Raw genomic sequence first — 20,559 nt, 5'->3', positions numbered from 1 at the left:
GTATATTTATAGGGACCAAAAACATATTTAACCCTTTATTTTATAGATAGACAAAATTACAATATTGAAAACTCAAAATAAAAGAGTTGCGATTCGAACCCATAAACACGTCATTCAACCTAAAAAATTTATCATTTTTACTAGTTAAGTTATGACGTGCTATAGATGTAAGTGACATTTATACAAAGAGCAATGCAATCAAATATTAAAAAACATCTTTCAACTTAATCAAATATTATGAACTTTTTTTGTTGTAAAAAAATATTACGAGCTTTAATTTAGTTATAAAATACAACAATATAAAATTTCTCGAAGAATTGTATGGTCTAAATGTTCTATCGACTTGATAGATTAGTGTTTATGTCCTCGTGAGTTTAACTCAGTTGGTATAGACAATATATAATATATGTAAAGGTTCAAACCTCGACCATCATCAAAAGAAGATTAGTTTTTGTAGTTGCACGCAAAGATACCAATTTCACACGACAATACCTCATCTTCCAACGTGGTTTTTGTATAAATATGGCATATGTAACCACATTGCTTCCATTTAACACAGAGCCGACTCGCTCTCACTAACTCAGCAACAAACACTTTCACCGAGTCAACTCGCTCTTCTCATTTCATTTCAGTAGGGTTTTTTCTCTATCCCCTCTTCTCTCTCCAAATTCAGTTATAGAGAGAGATAAACTTTTCTAGAGAGAGAAAATGGACGCACACGCAGTGCATTTGGCTATGGCGGCACTGTTCGGAGCTTCAATCGTCGCTGTATCGGCGTACTACATGCACCGCAAGACGTTAACGGAGTTACTTGAGTTCGCGCGTACGGTTGAGCTTGAAGGAGATTCCGATGGTGGTGAGAAACGGCGCGGTGGTTCTAAGAGAAGGAACGGTGGTGGTGGTGGTTATCGGCGTGGTTCAGGTTCGTTGCCGGATGTTACGGCGATTGCTGGTGGCATTGAAGGAAATGGATTGATGCATGATGAAGGGATTCCAGCTGGATTGCCTAGGTTGCAAACACTCCGTGAAGGTATTGTTTGAATTTTTTTTTTTTTTGTGATGAAATCGTGTTATGTTGTTGATTAATTGAGTTTAGCTATGATTTGGTTATTTATTGGTGTTTAATTTGTTTAGTAATGTGTTAATCTGTTTTTGATGAGTTTAAGCAGCTTTGATTGTGTTTAAAAGTAGATGTATTTTTTTTGCAGTAACTGGTAACTGTTCTGTCATGATATTGATATTGTGGATAATCATGGTTAATCACAGTCGATGCAGCCTTAAACAAGGTTGTATTGCGGATTGCACTATGTTGCCGCGAGCTCAGTTTGCGGTCACAGACCTTTTTGAAGTCAATTCTCAGTGAATTGGAAGGGATTGTTGCTCGTTGATTGTGTTTTTCTTCGCACATACACACAATATTATAGTACATTAGTGTGTGTGTGTGTGTGTTATGAAATAAGTATCGTCTGAAGTTTACATGTTAGTGGAAAAGATTATAAACACTAATTTGAATTCATGTATGATAGTGGAAAATAGATGTTGAAGGGAGAAGAATGTACTAGGGAATAAACTAAAGCATCAGAATAATCATAAGACTGAAAAAGATTATTCCATTTCAATAATTTCTCTTGGTGGATCAATTTTTCTGGACCACATTTCGCTGTCAACCCAGCTGGAATTCAACTATACGGCTGTTGGATAGATCATTGTTTTCTTTTAGGACACTAAGGTTTTTACACGATGTCTCAGTGTCTGTAGAATTAAAATACACGTCTGATTCTTTTGTGTTTTAACTGCAAGGGTGCTAGGATAAAAATGTAGTAGAGTAGCATCAACATATGGTTTTGGAATAAAGGGTGGGAGAAGGATTGAAAAACATGCTTGTTAGATTACTGCCACTTTTGCCTTATACTATGCATCTTACTTGATACAACTCCTGCATAAATGCACGAGCTCTCTTACTGAAAGAGTTATTCTCACTACTTGGTCTGACTAAGATTTGCATCTTACAGGAAAATCTGCAAACAATGGTTCATTTAAGAGAAATATTATAAGACCAACTTCTCCCAAGTCTCCTGTTGCAAGTGCCAGTGCCTTTGAAAGTGTAGAGGGATCAGACGATGAAGATAATTTGACAGACACCAAACTGGATACAACATATCTGCACACAAATGGAAATGTAGTAAGTCTGTAATTCACCCGTTAAATGAATGAAGTTTACCATTCATTTGATATTCTATATTTAAAGAAAGCTTACTCTTGAGGGGTAACCTTGGCGCAACTGGTAAAGTTGTTGTCATGTGACTGGAAGGTCACGGGTTCAAGTCCTGGAAACAGCCTCTTGTGTAAAAAACGGGGTAAGGCTGCGTACAATACACCAAATGGCGGGACCCCTTCCTGGACCCTGCGTATGCGGGAGCTTTAGTGCACCGGGTTGCCCTTTTTCTAAAGAAAGCTTACTCTTGAGATGATAAGCATCTGTCACAATCTTTCTTTCTCTCATCTTTTTGAATGCCTCCCCTGCCCTTCCTCCTCTCCTAGGCTTGCAATTTTAGCATTTTTCCCGTTAATATTTAGCCATGCTTCGATAATCACATAATGCAATTTTATCTATTCGCGGAAGTGTACAATTTGAATTATCTCTGATATTGAATTTTAAATCACCTGTGTGCAGGGTGGAGAAGGTAAAAATCCATACGAGACTTTGCCCAATCATGTCAATACTAATGGAGAGCAGATGGCAATCACTGCTTCAAGTATGATCCGTTCTCATAGTATTTCTGGTGATCTGCATGGTGTGCAGCCTGATCCAATAGCAGCTGACATTCTGAGAAAAGAGCCAGAACAAGAAATTTTTGCTCGATTGAGAATTACTCCTATGGGTATGAACTGTCAGATGATAGTCATTCTCTTGAAATCCACTTCCTCCAAACATTTGTTTGCTAAAAACAGTTGCAATTCTAGAAAATCATTTAGCAAACACTAATTTTAATATTTTCTGTTCAGAGGCTCCATCACCTGATGAAGTTGAATCCTATGTGATTCTTCAAGAATGCCTTGAAATGAGGAAAAGATATATTTTTAAAGAAGCAGTTGCTCCATGGGAGAAAGAAGTTATATCTGACCCCAGTACTCCAAAACCTAACCTAGAGCCATTCTTTTACACACCTGAAGGAAAGTCTGATGTGAGTTATTTTTATTTATATATTTTACATTTTCACCTGGTAAAGTTGAATCTCCTCATTTTATTTGTACTATAACTAAACGAGTATTATCTCTGTTGTGCCACAGCATTACTTTGAAATGCAGGATGGAGTTATTCATGTATATCCAAACAAAAACTGTAAGTTAATGAGGAACAAGTTTCTAAATTTTGAAGTTACCCTTGTAGCTGGGTTTTTTATGCATGTTTGCCTATTACTTGCAGCCAATGAAGAGCTTTTTCCTGTTGCTGATGCAACTACATTTTTCACCGACCTTCATCAGATACTTCGAGTTATAGCAGCAGGAAATATCAGAACTTTATGCCACCACAGGCTAAATCTTCTAGAACAAGTAAATACATGTCTAAATTACTGAATATAAGAATTACTCTCCTAGATTTGTGTTCGAGTTACAGATGAACTTGTGTGTGTATTCAGAAATTCAATCTTCATTTGATGCTCAATGCGGATAGGGAATTTCTCGCCCAGAAAAGCGCTCCACATCGAGACTTCTATAATGTTAGAAAAGTGGATACACATGTCCACCACTCAGCATGCATGAATCAGAAACATCTTTTGAGATTCATAAAGTCAAAGCTGAGGAAAGAGCCTGATGAGGTGATTGTTAAAACTCTTTGTCCCTGTGCTATACCATACTTAGCAGCAACTTTTTTTATTTCTTTTCCTGGACATTTACATTGAACTGTAAGGAGGAAGATAAATCACAAATCACTTGTTTTGTAAGACACATAAATAGTACTTGTATGCTCAAAATGATTACATCCTATGTTTAAGTGCAAAAGTAAATATGATACGCAGTGCTCTATGATCTTTATGTCACAGATTACTTGAACAATGTCTTAGGAAGTGACATGAATTGAATTGAATACTAATGTATATTTTAACATTCTACAGGTTGTAATATTTCGAGACGGAACATATCTGACGTTGAGAGAGGTTTTTGAGAGTCTAGATTTAACTGGGTAACGAACTAATATAATTTAAGTTGTTGCTATAATTGTGATTGAAATTTGTTGGAAATAAATTTCATTATTAATCTTGTTTTTGAACTTCTTTTAACAGATACGATCTCAACGTTGACCTTTTGGACGTTCACGCTGACAAGAGTACATTTCACCGCTTTGATAAGTTCAATCTTAAATACAATCCCTGTGGTCAAAGTAGGCTTAGGGAGATATTCTTGAAGCAGGATAATCTCATTCAAGGTAATTTTGTTTTTTTGGTAATGGCACATATGAAGTCATCATAATTGACAATAATGTGCTTGCTTTTAACTACAACCAATGTGGCAAAAATAATGTTGCACAAATAAAAAAATCACATAAAGTATAGTAAATATATTGTTGCAGTTCAGTGATGATGACCGAAAATATGATGGAAGTTTGTATGTGTCATGAAATGGTGAACTAGTGATAGAAGTTGCATTTGTTGCAATCAATATTGTATTGAGATAACGGGGATTAATAGCTGAGTAAGTCAAGTGGCTATATAAGTTTTATTTGATGCAATTAATTAGTGAGAGATTCAACTTTCTACCTAAAAGGTGTATTTGAGTTGCAAAAAGTCATGAAGAATAAACATCAAACTTTTTGACAGTGTGTCAAGAGCATGACCCAATTTGGAGGCATTTTCATAATGTAGCCTTCATCAATATCGTAACATCTTGGGTTGCATTATATTTGTAGACAATCACCATTTTTTATTTGTGTTGCATTTCTATTCTGATACAGACTAGTTAAAATTATAGACTCGGGTTTAAAAGAAGAAAGGGAGATAACAGAGATTAATTACCCTATAATAGGATGTACTTGATGTTGTGTTGGATGTGCTACAAAATACGAAAAAGTGATTGCTATATATACTTGTACTAGACTTGTTGGGATTGTTTGATTTTCTAAAATAAAGGATTGAGCCGTACAAAAATCTGGTCTATGTTTGATTTAGAAATGGTCATAGGATAGAACAAACCCGGCCATGATTTCTCGCAAAATTTTCTATTTTGTAATTTTATTTTCTTACAATGGACAGCATAGTTTCAAAGTTCGCAGACAACAATAGTTAATGTTTCACTTGTCGACTTACAAAAACACTTCCCTTTCTCTCTTTCTTTGGATTTGTGTCATGAGGTAGATTGGACAACTTGTGTGTGGTATTGTAATAGTTTTTTTGTTTTCTTAAATTTTCAAAGTTCAAATCCTATGTTTCCACTTGTTGACATGAAATAGATGAAAATGAATCGGCTTACTTGTTTGTAATCTGTTAAATGGGTGATTTTGGTCCCAAATGTTTTGATATATGACTTACTGTTAAGAAAAAGCCACAAGTATGGTCATTGTTGGAAAGAGAACATGATTAACACTAGTTGGTTTGAGGGTGGAGATTAGGATTAATTTATTAGGGTTTGTAGATCAGTGGTTTGTATCTGTAGTCTGATAAATGGGTGATTTTGGTGGGGAGTTTGGGTAGCCCAACTGGTTTTAGCCAAGGGAAAAGGAGTTGGAGGTCCTGGGTATTGCCGGATAATGAATTAGTGGATGAAACAGATGTGGGAAAGACTTGAAAAACAGAGCTATCTATTATATAAATGTATTAGTGCTAATTTTGGAGATTACTGTGTCCAGTTATGTTAACCGTTTCAATTTTGCTCACATTGATAGGTCGTTTCCTTGGTGAGCTTACAAAGCAAGTATTTTCTGATCTTGAAGCCAGTAAATATCAGGTGCTATGCAAAATCACGATCTATACCTTTATTAATCATTTCAGAAAATATAATGTTATTGCTATTTTACTCAAGTAAATAGAACACTTTTTTTTTCTTTTCGATATCTCCTTTTTATGTCATGATCTTCTGTATGTGTGCTTCTTAGCTTCTGGCATTAACCATAAACATGGACTAGTTTATTATTAATATTTTACTCGAGTTAATTCCTCCAAGTCTGTGGTTGTGACGCCATAAGCATGTATTCTTTTATTTAAATTCAATTCAAGGCAAATGGTCGTATAATTTTATTTGTGGGTGTCTATTAATTTTAAAACACACTTTTCGTTAAATTCCATTACAGAAATACCTACTAAAATTTACTTTTTTTTTTTAATTGTTATTGGTGATACCCTTCTTTAGCTTCAGCATTTGTGCTCATAATACTTGTTACAATATTCTTTAGATAGACTCCGAAACATTTGAAATTATTTTTAAGTTTATATGCATCTTTTGCTTTGTTTGTAGATATGATACATTAATATTATCCTGCTTAAATCTCATGTTTGATGCACCAAAGGGATAGGATAAAATAAGCCATTTTCCTATCCTATCCTGACTTTCCTTTGTAATTTCTATCCTGAGGATAGGCTGGGTTAGAAATTATCCTGATGGGATTAGAAGATCATTCCATATTTATTATCCTGATATTCTGCCATTTTTAAAATATTGTCATTTTTAAAATAATGATAGCATGTATTTTCTATTATAATTAATTACATGCCATTTTTATAATATTTAATCAATTATGAGAGCAATTTTTTCATTTAATTATAATGATATCATGTTTGTTATCATGTGCGCATCAAACACATGATAGAATTAATGTTTATCATGTCCTTATCATATCCTATCTCTATCCAGCTTTATATCATATTCTGCCTCTATCCTATCCTGACCATCAAACGGGCCCTAAAGGATTGAATTTGGCATTCATTTATGTTTGTATCTATCTATAATGATTTCCCACTTCCCTTTCTAGTGGTACAAATCTTGGTTTTTGTGAATAGTATTTTACCATATATTGACCTTAATTTTTGTATACTTATTCCTAGATTGTTATTTACTCATGTATTTTGTACCTAATTCATTCACAGATGGCTGAATATAGAATATCAATATATGGTAGGAAGCAAAGCGAGTGGGACCAGCTAGCCAGTTGGATAGTGAATAATGATTTGTACAGTGAGAATGTTGTTTGGTTGATTCAGGTATTCTCTAATTATTTTCTTAAATTAGTGATTAGTTAATCAAAAAAAAGTTGGTGATTAGTTTTATTTGTTAAAATGGTATAATAAATTTATCTTCAATTCCACACTTGCATAAATCAGTAATCTCTATAGTTGTCAATTTCACAGTTTTTAGCTTCATATTACAATCGGTGGATTTCTGCTCGCATTTTGTTTAAGATTTTAAGGTTAAACATTAATCCAAATAAATTATTCTGTTGATGTCCCTTTTAGGAGTAGAAGTATCTGGTAGTATTTCAGGAACTTTTCCATTTATGGTTTAGTTTGTTCACAAGATTTTATAGCTTTGTCAATTGGTGCTAGTTCTTATAAAATCTGTCTTGCAGCTTCCAAGATTGTATAATATATACAAAGACATGGGAATTGTGACTTCATTCCAGAACATGCTTGACAATATCTTCATTCCACTTTTTGAGGTTACTGTTGACCCTGATTCGCATCCTCAGCTGCATGTTTTCTTGAAACAGGTCTGGTATTTATCTGCATATTTTCAGTTAACTTCCATTTTGTTTGCTCCATAGATGCACGTGTCAGCAGTTTGGCTCCCCAACAATAAATATTTTGAAATGACCCATCATTTCATTCTTTACATCAAAGTTAATGCTCCGATAGGGATCAATTTGATGTTGATCAGTTTGATATTTTGATGCAAAAGGTTGAAAATGAAGGACCATTTTGTTGTTTTTATCATTCAAGGATCAAACTAATGACACAATTTTTGAAGGAATGATATAGTGTTGACTCTATGTTTTAGTTTAGAGTTGTGTTATTTGTACAATCATTTGTTGGACATCTTATGGGACAACCATATATTTAGAAAGAAAAGTAGGTATTGACACGAAAACCAAAACAATAGAGAGAGAAAGTAAAAACATAATGTGAGTATGAGAGAGAAAGTCGCACAAATGTTGTCAAAAAATGGTTGTACAAATATCATTTCTCTTTAGTTTATACTGTGTGAATTCTGTATTTATGGCGACTTGTATTGACTGCTAATTGTAGAACTGTTTTATTATCTACACTTATGAAATATCTAAAAGAGTGTAAATGACTACAACTATGCTCTGGGTAAATAAGTTTTCTTATGCAGTATCGATTACTGTCATCTAGTAGGCTTGTGAAGTATTAAACATCTAGCTTTTATTTGCTTTCATTTTTAAGGTTGTTGGCTTGGATTTGGTGGATGATGAAAGCAAACCTGAAAGACGACCAACAAAACACATGCCTACGCCTGCTCAATGGACGAATGTATTCAATCCGGCATATTCATACTATGTGTATTACTGTTACGCAAATCTGTACACCTTAAACAAGGTATGTAGTTTTTCACCAGCATGGTTCTAAATTGCTGCCAGAGTTTTGGTTGTTTAAGTTGCACTTGCATATATCCTCAGTCATACTATCTTATGATAGCAGTCATTTTGATTTGACTGTCAATATAGTCCATGCATTTTTCCCCGTAGGGACCATAAAGTACTAAACTACCTTAAATATGTATTTCAAGATTTTTATGCCTATAACTTGAATATTTGAACATTTTTTTTTGTTTTGACACACTGAACTTGTCCTAATATAAAATATTTCTCAGCTTCGTGAGTCAAAGGGAATGACTACAATCAAATTCCGTCCTCATGCTGGAGAGGTATATATATTGGACTATATTTTCTATGTCAATTAATTGTGGTATGGTAATCTGATCCTTCATATTTACTCTAGGCTGGTGATATTGACCACCTTGCTGCTACCTTCCTTACTGCTCATAACATTGCGCATGGAATTAACCTGAGAAAATCACCCGTGCTTCAATATTTATATTATTTGGCCCAGGTATGGCTCTTCCATTAATCGATTATTACTTGGTTATGATAAATGCAATGACTACTTAATTTTGGTGGGTACTTTTTTTACAGATTGGACTTGCAATGTCTCCTCTGAGCAATAACTCCCTATTTTTAGACTACCATCGAAATCCTCTACCTGTGTTCTTCTTAAGGGGATTGAATGTATCACTTTCTACTGATGATCCACTCCAAATCCACCTAACAAAGGAACCGTTGGTTGAAGAGTATAGTATAGCTGCTTCTGTAAGATCTCTCTGTCTCTGTACCGGCACTTGTGTGTTCTTTCAACAGACGATGCTTACGTTTTAGGCACATTTTTCCTTTACAGGTGTGGAAGTTGAGCTCATGTGATTTATGTGAGATTGCGCGTAATTCAGTTTATCAATCAGGTTTCTCGCATGCTTTAAAGGTACATTTCTTATTCCGACTCTCATGTGAAAGAAATTCCTTGCCACCATGACATTCTTTGTTTGATGAGCATGACCTAATTCACAATGTCAATATTTAGTATGATTCTCTTAAAATAATTTGATTCCATTCATATTCAATATTTATTTTGGGGTGGGGACCCAACTCTTCCGCCACTGCCAACAAGGCAAACTTATATAACCCCTTCTTTTATCCGCCATATGAAGCGTTGCAACTTCAACTATAAACCACTATCCAATTCTCCAATTTTTACCCCCTCAAATTGAAGGTGATGTGCAAATTGGTCCAGAGCTGAAAAATGTAGACCACTACCCCTAAACTTTCTAAAATGTGCCTTTTGGTCGTTCCAATGAATTTTTGTCAAAATTAACAAAATCTTCTGATGCCCTGATCAAGAGGTCATCCGTTGTATAACTTTGTTGATGGAAAAAGTTCAATTTACTACTTTAGGCCGTACTGAATGTAGTTTCTAGTTTTAAGAAACTAAAAAATATGACAATTTATGTTAGTCTGGTGGAAAATTATATGGAAGTATCAAAATGCACACTTCAGTTTCTGAAGAGCATAAGTGCACAACGGCACAACCCTAAGCTGGAGGGTTCAACTTGGACTTTCACTTGTATGTGATGAAAATGAAACAATAGTTTCTGAATCCATACTGAGTTATTACATGAATCGTGCATAAGTTTCCATTGGAGTGCTAGCATAACATGAAATGCTGTAATGATTATGATGGTAGATCTTTATAGAAATGTGAATCTTATGCTATTTAAAAATTATAGTTGTGAAGTTTACTGCATTGTTCTCAACTGATAATTTTCTTGTTTCAGTCACATTGGATTGGTAAGGAATACTACAAGAGAGGGCCAAATGGAAATGACATTCACAGAACAAATGTTCCTCACATTCGGTTGGAATTCCGTGACACGGTATGGATTAATTAATGCTTACACCATTATATATGTTTTTCTTTGTTCTTAATTTCTCATGTAACACTGAATTTAATAAACTATGCTTGATTAATTTATATGTATGTGTTAAATATGCTATGTAAACAAGTTAGGACTGCTAATGTATTATTGGAAAATAAAATTACCTTTCATTAAATTAGCTAAATTATTTGAAGGAATTATGATGTCTCCTTTATTTGTATTTGATTACTTTAGTTTCCTTCCATTCTCTTGGGGTCCTTGTTGGTTCACAATTCATACAATTAAGGTTTTGGTCCCTATTAAGAGTAAATTAGAGTAACATCCTTCTAACAGTCCCTCAATTAGAGTAACATCCTTCTAACAGTCCCTCAAGCACCAATGCAATAATATGTTAAACTGTAAGGGCCGATCCTTGTAAAACAGACAATTTTAACTTTGATTGACAGAAACTATTAAGTACTAAATTCTGAATGAGTATAAAAAAAATACACGAACCAATATTTAATGGTAGAAATCAAAGCCTAAAGAAAAAGGAAGTACTAAGGAGCCAAAATCTAATGTGAACTTTTAAATAGATTTCTTGAGTGTTGATAAAGGGAATAACACAACGAACTGCTGTCTTTGCAGATTTGGAGAGAGGAGATGCAACAGGTTTATTTGGGTAAATTCATCATTCCTGACGAAATAGAGAAATAATGTGGCAGAGTTCTGTATTTCATACATGCGCAATGGAGGCTGTGTCATAGGTTCTACTTCCTTACTTCCTGTTCTTTTTTCATAGTGTGTGCGCTGCAGATTTTGGCTGTTTTCATATTGCAATTTGACTATTCTTGACATGTTTCGAAGTTAACTGAATGTGAGTTGTTCACTTGTATAGGGAGAAAGTGAATTCTTCAAAACCCATTCAACATCAAGAGATATCCTTAGGCTGAAGATGTTATTACAGTGGGTCAGTGATATGAACCAAATATATAATATAAATAATAACTGAAGATCACTGAGCAAGGTTTACAGCTGAATATCATTGAGCTTGAGCAATAGAGCTTGGGAAGGTGTCTTCTTTAATTTAGGCTAGAGTTAAAGATGAGGGTTGGTAATAATTGCAGCAATTGTTAATGCATGTGGATATTAGAAATAAAAGTCAATATAATCCTTTGAAGGGGAGATTCTCTCAAAATTTTGATTCCTAATGGCTTGTTAGTTGAAAGCTGATGGACCTTGTTAGAAATTTTATTTTATTGTGTAACTTGTTCGTAGATGTGAGACTGTTTTACGATCTTCGAAATTAGAATGCCAAAAAAACTTGGCTTGTGTGTGGAATTAAAAGTTGTCTCAATTCATTTGATCATTTAAATGACCAAGATGTAATGATTTGATCATCGAACTTTGAATAAAACAAAAAGAGTTGTTAAGTATTGCTATGGTTTCTTTTTACTGAAGTTTTGTTATGATAAAACTATTTAAATGAAATATGAAAATTGATAATAGCTAACTCTTGTTTGTTTGGATTAATACGTGATGTTTCTTCCGATTCACTTATATTCCTAATCAAAATGAACGGCTTATTTTGATACGAAATATTTTGATGTGAAAATTAGCTAATTTACATCACTCCAATTTGAGCTTTGCTTTATACCGCTTTTCTCCTTTTACAAACATTCATCATCTATCAGTTCATTTGTCTAAGCTTGAATACTGCTGAAATTTACAAAAAAGATCAATACAAGAGGCTGTGAGATTCAGATTCTTTCAATAAAAAAAAATGTGGCCGTGAGATGTTTCTTTTATCGACAAAAATTGAGCTTCGAATTGAATATGCAGCACCCATATTAAACTCAGTTACAAATTACCACCAAAGGATCCTATCTCCGTATCTTTTTGTGCTTTGAATGGATAAACTTTCTCGCCTCGTTTGTGAAGCTATTGATGATAGTGTGTGGAAAGCTCCTAAGGCTGGTAAAAATGGTCCCATTATTTCTCACCTTATGTTTGCAGATGATTTGTTGCTATTTGGACATGCTACTTCTAGACAAATGCATTGAATGTTCAAATTCTAGATGTATTTTGTTGCCGCTCTGGTCAGAATCGAAGGTTAGTTTTGAAAATCTTGCACTTGAAGCTATTCCTATTTATCCCGTGTTGACTATGGCGATCCCAAAAGCTTGTTTAAATGAGATTCCAAGAATTCAACGGTCTTTTATTTGGAATGATTCGGAAGCTGGAAGGAAATTTCATGCTGTGAATGGATGCAAGTGACGAAACCTAAGAAATTCGGGGGTCTTGGGTTGAGAAAGTTAGAGGTTATGAATGACAATTGTTTTTTGAAGCTTGGGTGGGAGCTACCGAGCAATGATACTAAGTTGTGGTGTGCTGTGCTAAGAGGTAAGTATGATAGGGGAAATATGAATGAGAGTGTGGTGATGCATAAACCTACTGATTCAAGTCTTTGGAGATCCTTGGTTAAGTTTTGGCCTAGACTCTCAAAGTTTGAATTTTGGATTGTTGGCAATGGTGAAAAGGTTAATGCGTGGACTAGCAATTGGATTGATACTAATCTTTGTGTCGCTGATTTTGAGGTTAGTATTTCGAATGCTTTGAGCAATGCTAGAGTTGTTGATCTTGTTGATGCTAATGGAGAGTGGATCAGTGGAAGTTGCATATTATGGATGATTGGTTGCCGCAGAACATTGTGCAGAGAATCATAGCTATTGTGCCGCCTAGTCGAGATGGAGGGGACAATTTGAGATGTTGGCCGGGTGATATGAACGGTGAATTCACAGTTTCTGCAGCTTACCATTTGCCATAGAGTACCGATTACATCAATAATAATGAACACGGAATCAAATTTGGAGGTTGCGGGTGCATGAAAGAATGAGTTTATTTATTTTAATTATTCTGCACGAAAGATCGATGACCAATTTCCAGGGAAGTCAAATGACAATTGGTAGCCCTTGGTGTGTGCATTGTGAAACTGAAGTGGAAACAATTTTACATGTATTAAGTGATTGTCCCATTGCTATGGCTTTATGGATTAATTTAGTACCATTGGAAGCTAGAGATTAGTTTTTTAGTGTGGACCTGATGCGCTGGATTGAGCTAAACATGACTAATTCTTGCAAGTATAATTTTGATTGGAAGGAATATTGGACTATAGCTTGTCATCTTCTTTGGTTTCGATGGAGAAAACTTGAGAAAATTTTCAATGGAGAGAATCTAAATTCGCAGGACAGGTAGTGTGGCGGTTAGCCATTAATTCAAAAAATCCAGAGCTTGTTAAAATTAAACTGAAAGGTTAAAATTTGTCATTTGTATGGTGAAACTAATCGATGTGAAGATACTCTAGTTAATGACGGATCTTGAGTAATTTTGTTGGAGGTGGCAAAAACTATGTAAATATATATTACAACGTTGCAAGATTTAACCATGTGTAATGAACTAGTCAAAAGGTAGGTTTCTCTTGATTATTGTTTGGGGGCCGATTCAAGTTCCCGCATAATTTGTTTTTTTGAATAAAACATTAAAATTACAATTGAAAAAGTAGAAAAATTAAAAATAAATTAAAAATAGGAGGCAATGAAACCTCGAACCAACGCCATATTGTTGAATGAATGGCCACACTTCCACTACAACCAAGGAAATCTTGCTGTATTTTTTTTTTTTGAATCGGCAAAATATTATTATACGCCATCCCCGCAAGACGCGAGGTATGGACGAAACAAGATACAAATGGTGCCGTATATAGACGGTACACCATAACCACCTAAAAACACCCCTTGAGATAAACCCACCAAAACACATCACCACCTTAAAGAGACTCCCAAAAAACAAGCACTATAAACACGGTATCCACCACCGCTCATCGTCACTACTCACCCACAAAGAACACCCTAAAAAAATCTCAGACCCCAACATCCAAGCTGAGCCATATAACGAAGAGCACCTAACCGAAGAATCATGCAACTATCACAAACCTCGCAACCTCCGATCCACCGAAAGAGCAAACACAAAGCCCAAAAACCAACTTACGTCAAAGATTTGGCTCCCAATCTCGAATCAAAAGTGATCGGCCCACCAGACTATAGACCCAAATTAGTAGGGCACCCCCGCCCCAGGTACACCAGAGAAAACCAAATCAAGTCAAACAAAGATTGCAGCTAGATCCCGACTCCCGATCTTGAATCCAAATGAACCGGCCCACCGAAAACCAATACACAACATGTAAGACGGAAGACATGGCATGCGAAGATTAAACAACATACAAAACAAAAGGAAAAGGCTCAACACTACGTGACATGGCAAGACGGAAATCTTGCTGTATAAGTAGAGAAACACTTGTGTGGACCAGGACCAAGAATTTTGGTTTGGTTACACACAAAGAGAGAAGAGAGAAGAGAGAGAAGAGAGAGAAAATGGAGAAGAGAGAAGAGAAGAGAGAGAAGGCAAATTCTTGTGTGTGTGACCAAACCAAAATTTTTGGTCCTGGTCCACACAATATTTTCTCGTATAAGTATGCCTGGTATAATATATATAGCAAACTTGGGAGATACCAAGGCTCCCATGGGTCCCCAAAGAGATCCGCCTCAGACTCTTGTAAATATGGGGTGTGATAATAAAGAGTCTTGAACAAGTCAAATTTTATTAATCGATGTTAGTTAAATTTATACTCCTAGTCTGGTTGCTTTGTAGTCTTTTTTTTTTTTTTTTGGTTTTATGCCCTCCTTGTTTCCAAAAACCCAAGGAAATATGCAGAGCTTACTTGTAATTTGTTGATAAAAGGATTTAATTTTGAAAAATCTTGTTAACAAGTGTCCCCAATACAGTTTACGTATTACACCATCCATTTCAAAATACATGTCGCAGTCGACCAATGCACACATGTCAATACACAACTTTGATCATTAATATCTTTAATTGTATATAATAAAATATTATAAATTTTTTATATTTTGAAAATATTCGTTGAGACAAATCAAACATTTTATTCATATATTACTTAAAAAATGTGATCAAATTAAGTTATGTGAATAGTGCACATTGTAAAATCGCAATATGTATTTTAAAACAGAGAGAGTATAAAATAAGTAATTATTTTAAAAAAAAATAAAATATTTCAATTTTTAATACATTACATGCATTTTCATGAATACTTACTATTTATTGTCTTTAAAAAACACCCTATAAACATTCGTTACCATTTTTCAATTTTAAATTCTTAGTGTTTAACTTTTTTTAGTTATTGTAACACTAATTAGTACGAGTTAATCTCGAGGTCTAATTCCATATTAGATTCTTCAATTTCAAGCACTTTCAATTTCAAGCACCCTCAAAGTAATCCTCCGTTTTCTCTTAGAAGAGTTAAAAAAAAAAAAAAAAATCATAGCTCACTGCTTCAATCTGTCCAAAACAACATAGAGGGCGCTTGAAAAATAAAAAACTAGGGAGAGCATGAACACAATGCTTAAGAAGTTAAGATGAATGAACATAAACATTAGACATGACGTTACTTGCCTATGAAGACATTGTCATAACATACATGACGTTACTTGCCTATGAAGACAAAACCTCCTAGATTCATGCCTTCACTACCACAAAAGACTGTCATAACTAAACACTCATATGCAATTGAACACACCTACGACACTTAGAGGAGTTCTAGCAACACTCTCTTTTGAACACTCTTTCTATAAGTTAATTCAATGTGGGTCATACACTTTAGAAATAGAACCCAAATAAAGTGGTGAGACATACATTGATTTTATCCAATAAAAAAGTGAGTGTTAAAGAGTGTCCAAAAGAAAGTGTTACTAGCATTACTTACGACACTTAACGTAGTGCCCCACCACATGCTAGCTATTTATTACAATAACTGAAACACACAACAAGGCACACTTTGATCATTGGTTAGCTATATCGCTAACATTATGACCAACATTCCTACGACAACCTAGTTTTGAGAGACATTGAAGTTGGCTAGCATAAGAGTTAACACACACGCGAATTGGATATGGAACACCCATATTAAACTCAATGCAAATTACGACCCAGGAAACATGCAGAGCTCACTTGTAACACAGTTAAACAAGGGTTCGACTTTGAATTTTTTTTTTGCAGTTAGGGTCTTGTTTAGGAGACGTTTCCCCATAACACTAAGAGATTTCAACTCTTTAAAAAAAATCAACTATTACAATTTTCAATGCAGTCAATACACAACTTTTAATTAAAAAGTTATCATTTAAAGTGCTTAAAGAGAATCTCAAAAGCATTCATTAACATTTTCTCTTTGTTGTGTTAAGACTAAATCATGAGATTCTTCAATTCCAAACACCCTCCATTTTATTTTTATCCTCCGTTTTATTTTAGAAGAGCTCTTCAATAAGACGCATAATAACCTCACTGCTTCAATTATTCAAAAAAAAAAAAAAAAACCTCACTGCTTCAAATTGTCCTACTAAAACATACTTTTATCCTCCGTTTTATTTTAGAAGAGTTTAATTAATAAAAAAACCCTTGTCTTGATTCTTCTTACTTTTATCCTCCGTTTTATTTTAGAAGAGTTTAATTAATAAAAAAAACCCTTGTCTTATATCTTCGCTTCAATTTGTTCAAAAAAACAAATGCCTTAAATAAATAATTGGAAAGAAAGCATAACATAAACACAACACTTTAGATAACTAAACTCTTAACATTAGACATTGTCATTACATACATGATGTTACTTGGAAACAAAGACAACACCTCCTAGAGTCATGCCTTCACTACCACCAAAGAAAGTCATAACAAGACATCACATGAAATAAACAAACCTAAGACACAAACATTGACTACCACATGCTAGCTATTTATTTGAAAAATAAAAGCATACAACAAGACACATTTTGGTCATTGTCATTGGTTAACATCATGACCAATTTACTTTCTTACATTAGCCTAAAACAAACTACTTTTGACACAAGTTAAAGTTAGCTAGCATAAGAGAACACACATGGTGACGATGGATCACTTGTTTTGGCTCCTACCACCACCAGTCTTGAACTTGGACTCATCAATGTCAATACCTTCCTCTTCAGCACGTTCTCCTCCTGATTTCTCCATAGTGCTCAATCCACCTTTACGCCCCATCTGCTGATACCCTTCTGTCCCTAGTTGCTCCTTCCTTGTCTGCCCTCCCTTGCTCCTCCCTTTAAGGGAAACAATCATTAATCACCATAAATAAAAAATAAGTACATAATCATATATCACCCTAAGATTTGAAGTAAATAAAAAAAAAATCTTAAAAGTATGTATATAAAATGGATAAATCATATATAACATATAACCTTCAGCAAGATGTTCCTGAGCCTCGAGGCTCTTGCCTCCAGTACCACCAGGAACAACAGTCTCTCCCTGCTTAGCCTTTTCATCAAGCTCTTGTCGGTTTTGTTGTTGAGATGCCATAGTTTGTTTTTTCTCACACAAACTAAATTTTTTGGATTGGTTGGTTATTGGATTGGTTGGTTATGCTATGTAGTGTCACTTTCTTGATCAGTACTCAAAGCTATGTGGCTAAAACAAATGGTTAAGGTTTATATAGATAGCAAAATGTGACAAATAAATTAAAAAATTAATGTTGCATGATAATATTTTTAGAGTGGTAAATATTTGAGAATGAAGTAGAAGATGACAACAAGGTAAAAAAGGAACAGTAAGAGTGTTTATGAACTGACACGTGGATTACAGACGCGGCTAATTTAGAAACAAGACACGCATGTTTTTGGAACCATATGAATGACACGTACGAGGTCTAGGGCTTAGTGAATTTTCATGGATGCGGTTCTCTCACAATGCAATTGCACTTTTTACTTTGTGTTTGATGCAATTTGTTTCTCTGATTTTATTAGAGTTGTAGAGAAATTGTATATAATGTAGAGGATAAGTATTCAGATAACTATTTAACATGTTTTGGTTGATGTAATTTAATGGTTTGATTGTGGAGACATTTAATTAAAGATATATTTATAGACGCGGTGACACCCCCAGCTAGCCTGGGCACTAGCCCGAGCTCAGCTGCTCCTCTATTTGTACCAAGTCCAGCTCAATAGCCCTTTTTGTACTTAAAAAAAATAAAATTGGGCTAAATCTGAAAATTCTCACACGCAAAGAGATCTCGGAAAGGACATTTATTTATCTCCTAATTTTATTTAGCGCACTATTGGCAGGTTCATATCTCTTATTTTGAATGGTTAATTGTTCAAATTGACCATGCAAAATAAAAAACATATATTCTAGCATTGTAATTCGAGTTTTTTCTTATTTTTTATCGTATAATACACGCATAGTATAAAAATGTGACATAGATGTTGAATTTTTTCATGATTTTTTCCATACATGTTTAGCACGTTAAAATATAGCTTTACACAAAAAATTAAATTTTTTCGACCAGGGACAAATTAAATATGAATTTTTATTCCCCATAATTATGAATTTCTTAAACAATTTATAATTAATTTGTATCTCGTTTAAAACCTACAAAATTTCATTGTGAAGGTTCTTATCATCTTCTAGTCATGCCTGCAAAATTAGAAAACTAAATTTGACCTGTGAGTATACACTTACTCGGAACAAAATTTCAATTTTGCACGTTTTGGTTGAAAAATCAAAATAAATTGAAACGACTTCGAAATGCTATGAAACTTTACAGATCTTTTTTATGTATTTTTATAGATGTCTCTGCAAATAATGAGCTCAAAATTTGATTTATAGGTCGAGATTTCCGTTGTTTTGTTTTTTGAGTTTTTGACACTTTAAAAATTCATAATCAATTGGTCGTTTGTCGAAAATTTATAATATTTTGTGTAAAGCCATATTTTAACGTTCTTAACACGCCATATTTTACGATAAATTTTTTGCCCAGGCTCTATAATTTTCCTGGCTCCGCCACATAGAGGTTACAAATCAAGGATAATAGTTTACAAGCTGTTTTTGTAATATTTAGTTAAGCTTTAGGGTTAGTTAACCATATCATATCATATAATGGAACAACATTATTTAAATAGCTAAATGTACATAAGAATAACATCCCATTTGAGCCATTATAGAATGATCCAAAAGTAGGATCATTAATTAATTAATAGGCATTTCTATGGTGCAGTCAGGAAACTGACTTTTTTGAAAAAATTATTTTATTTAGCTAATAGTATAACATTTGCAGAAGGAAATTTTGGTGTATCAGAATTCTTATATATACAGTTGTCAATGTTTTGTTATGATTTGAAGACTCTTATTACTGCTTTTAAATAAATGATGCTACAAACTGGAATTGCATTGCTTTGAACGGTTGAGATAGATGATGTTGCTAAGGTACCGATTTTGTTTGAGTTTGAAAATAGAGTTGATGCCTCTAGTTTTGTATGTTGACCACAAAGCCAATCCGACTTCCCTTTCTTTTGCTTGATGTATTGCATAGTTTTGGTTTTGTGTCTGGCTTATCAAAATTACATTCTGAAAGTTGTAACAAATAATTATGCTACACACGTTGTTGTAATATTGTGGGCAGTGTTCTCTTGTTTGAAAAGAAAAATAAAAGGCAGCAATTGATTTCAAATTCGAATAGTTTATTTCGAAAATCTTAACAACGTATAACCTAATTAAACTAATTAGAAAATTGACAAAGACTTCATCAGAAAAAGTCATTCTCATGATTTCACCATTGAATTTTCCTTAATTAATACACCATCCGGTCACTAATATAAGTAAAAATTCACTTTTTAGATACATTCAATTAATGATTTATGTGACATATAATAAACACTACATACATCATTAATTAAATGTACCTAAAAAGTGGATTTTTGCTAGGGATGACAATTGGACCCAGGCCCGATGGACACCAGCAAAAAATACCCACAATGGGCAGGGTAAAACCCCGCTTTTATGGGTATGGGCTTGGGTCCGGGTAATTACCCCCAAATTTAGATGGGTATGGGTGCGGGTAAGGGCACTATACTACCCAGACGCTCAACCCGCATATACATATTTATATAATATAATAAATATTTTTATTTATTTTTGGTGTACAATTATTTAATTTATTTAGCTATTTAAGCATAAGCCTAAACCTAAAAACTAATACGGTAATCGCTTCATCCT

At 34.1% G+C, this 20,559-nt stretch overlaps 2 protein-coding genes across 3 annotated transcripts; one reads left to right on the top strand and one right to left on the bottom strand.

Moving 5' to 3' along the window:
- The first annotated feature begins 548 nt into the window (after window positions 1–548).
- Window positions 549–11,849, top strand: FAC1 (AMP deaminase, putative / myoadenylate deaminase). Of its 2 annotated transcripts, none has more exons than XM_085758800.1 (20): window positions 549–1,030; window positions 2,013–2,179; window positions 2,675–2,882; window positions 3,007–3,185; window positions 3,292–3,343; window positions 3,428–3,555; window positions 3,642–3,821; window positions 4,119–4,186; window positions 4,287–4,429; window positions 5,882–5,943; window positions 7,080–7,193; window positions 7,559–7,699; window positions 8,394–8,546; window positions 8,821–8,874; window positions 8,949–9,059; window positions 9,143–9,316; window positions 9,402–9,482; window positions 10,333–10,431; window positions 11,062–11,180; window positions 11,312–11,849. In XM_085758800.1, the coding sequence occupies exons 1-19, from the start codon at window positions 709–711 to the stop codon at window positions 11,128–11,130; spliced, it is 2,505 nt and encodes an 834-aa protein (XP_085614926.1). In that variant the 5' UTR covers window positions 549–708; the 3' UTR covers window positions 11,131–11,180; window positions 11,312–11,849. The 2 variants fall into 2 exon arrangements, with proteins under 2 accessions (XP_085614926.1, XP_085614925.1); XM_085758799.1 differs by having other exon boundaries at window positions 2,013–2,182.
- A 5,230-nt stretch (window positions 11,850–17,079) lies between these two features.
- LOC146926443 (protein SLE3-like) lies at window positions 17,080–17,967 on the bottom strand. Its single transcript, XM_085758798.1, has 2 exons — window positions 17,751–17,967; window positions 17,080–17,612 (listed from the first exon to the last, which is right to left on the bottom strand). Exons 1-2 carry the CDS (start codon window positions 17,866–17,868, stop codon window positions 17,431–17,433), a joined length of 300 nt encoding a protein of 99 aa, XP_085614924.1. The 5' UTR covers window positions 17,869–17,967; the 3' UTR covers window positions 17,080–17,430.
- Window positions 17,968–20,559: the final 2,592 nt, after the last annotated feature.

The sequence above is a fragment of the Medicago sativa genome, chromosome 4 (assembly GCF_051527215.1).
Source record: "Medicago sativa cultivar Bolivia chromosome 4, Bolivia_mono, whole genome shotgun sequence".
In the NCBI taxonomy this organism is placed as follows: Eukaryota; Viridiplantae; Streptophyta; class Magnoliopsida; order Fabales; family Fabaceae; genus Medicago; species Medicago sativa.
The sequence above is the reverse complement of the archived record's forward strand: the minus strand, read 5'-3'. Positions and strand labels throughout refer to the sequence as shown.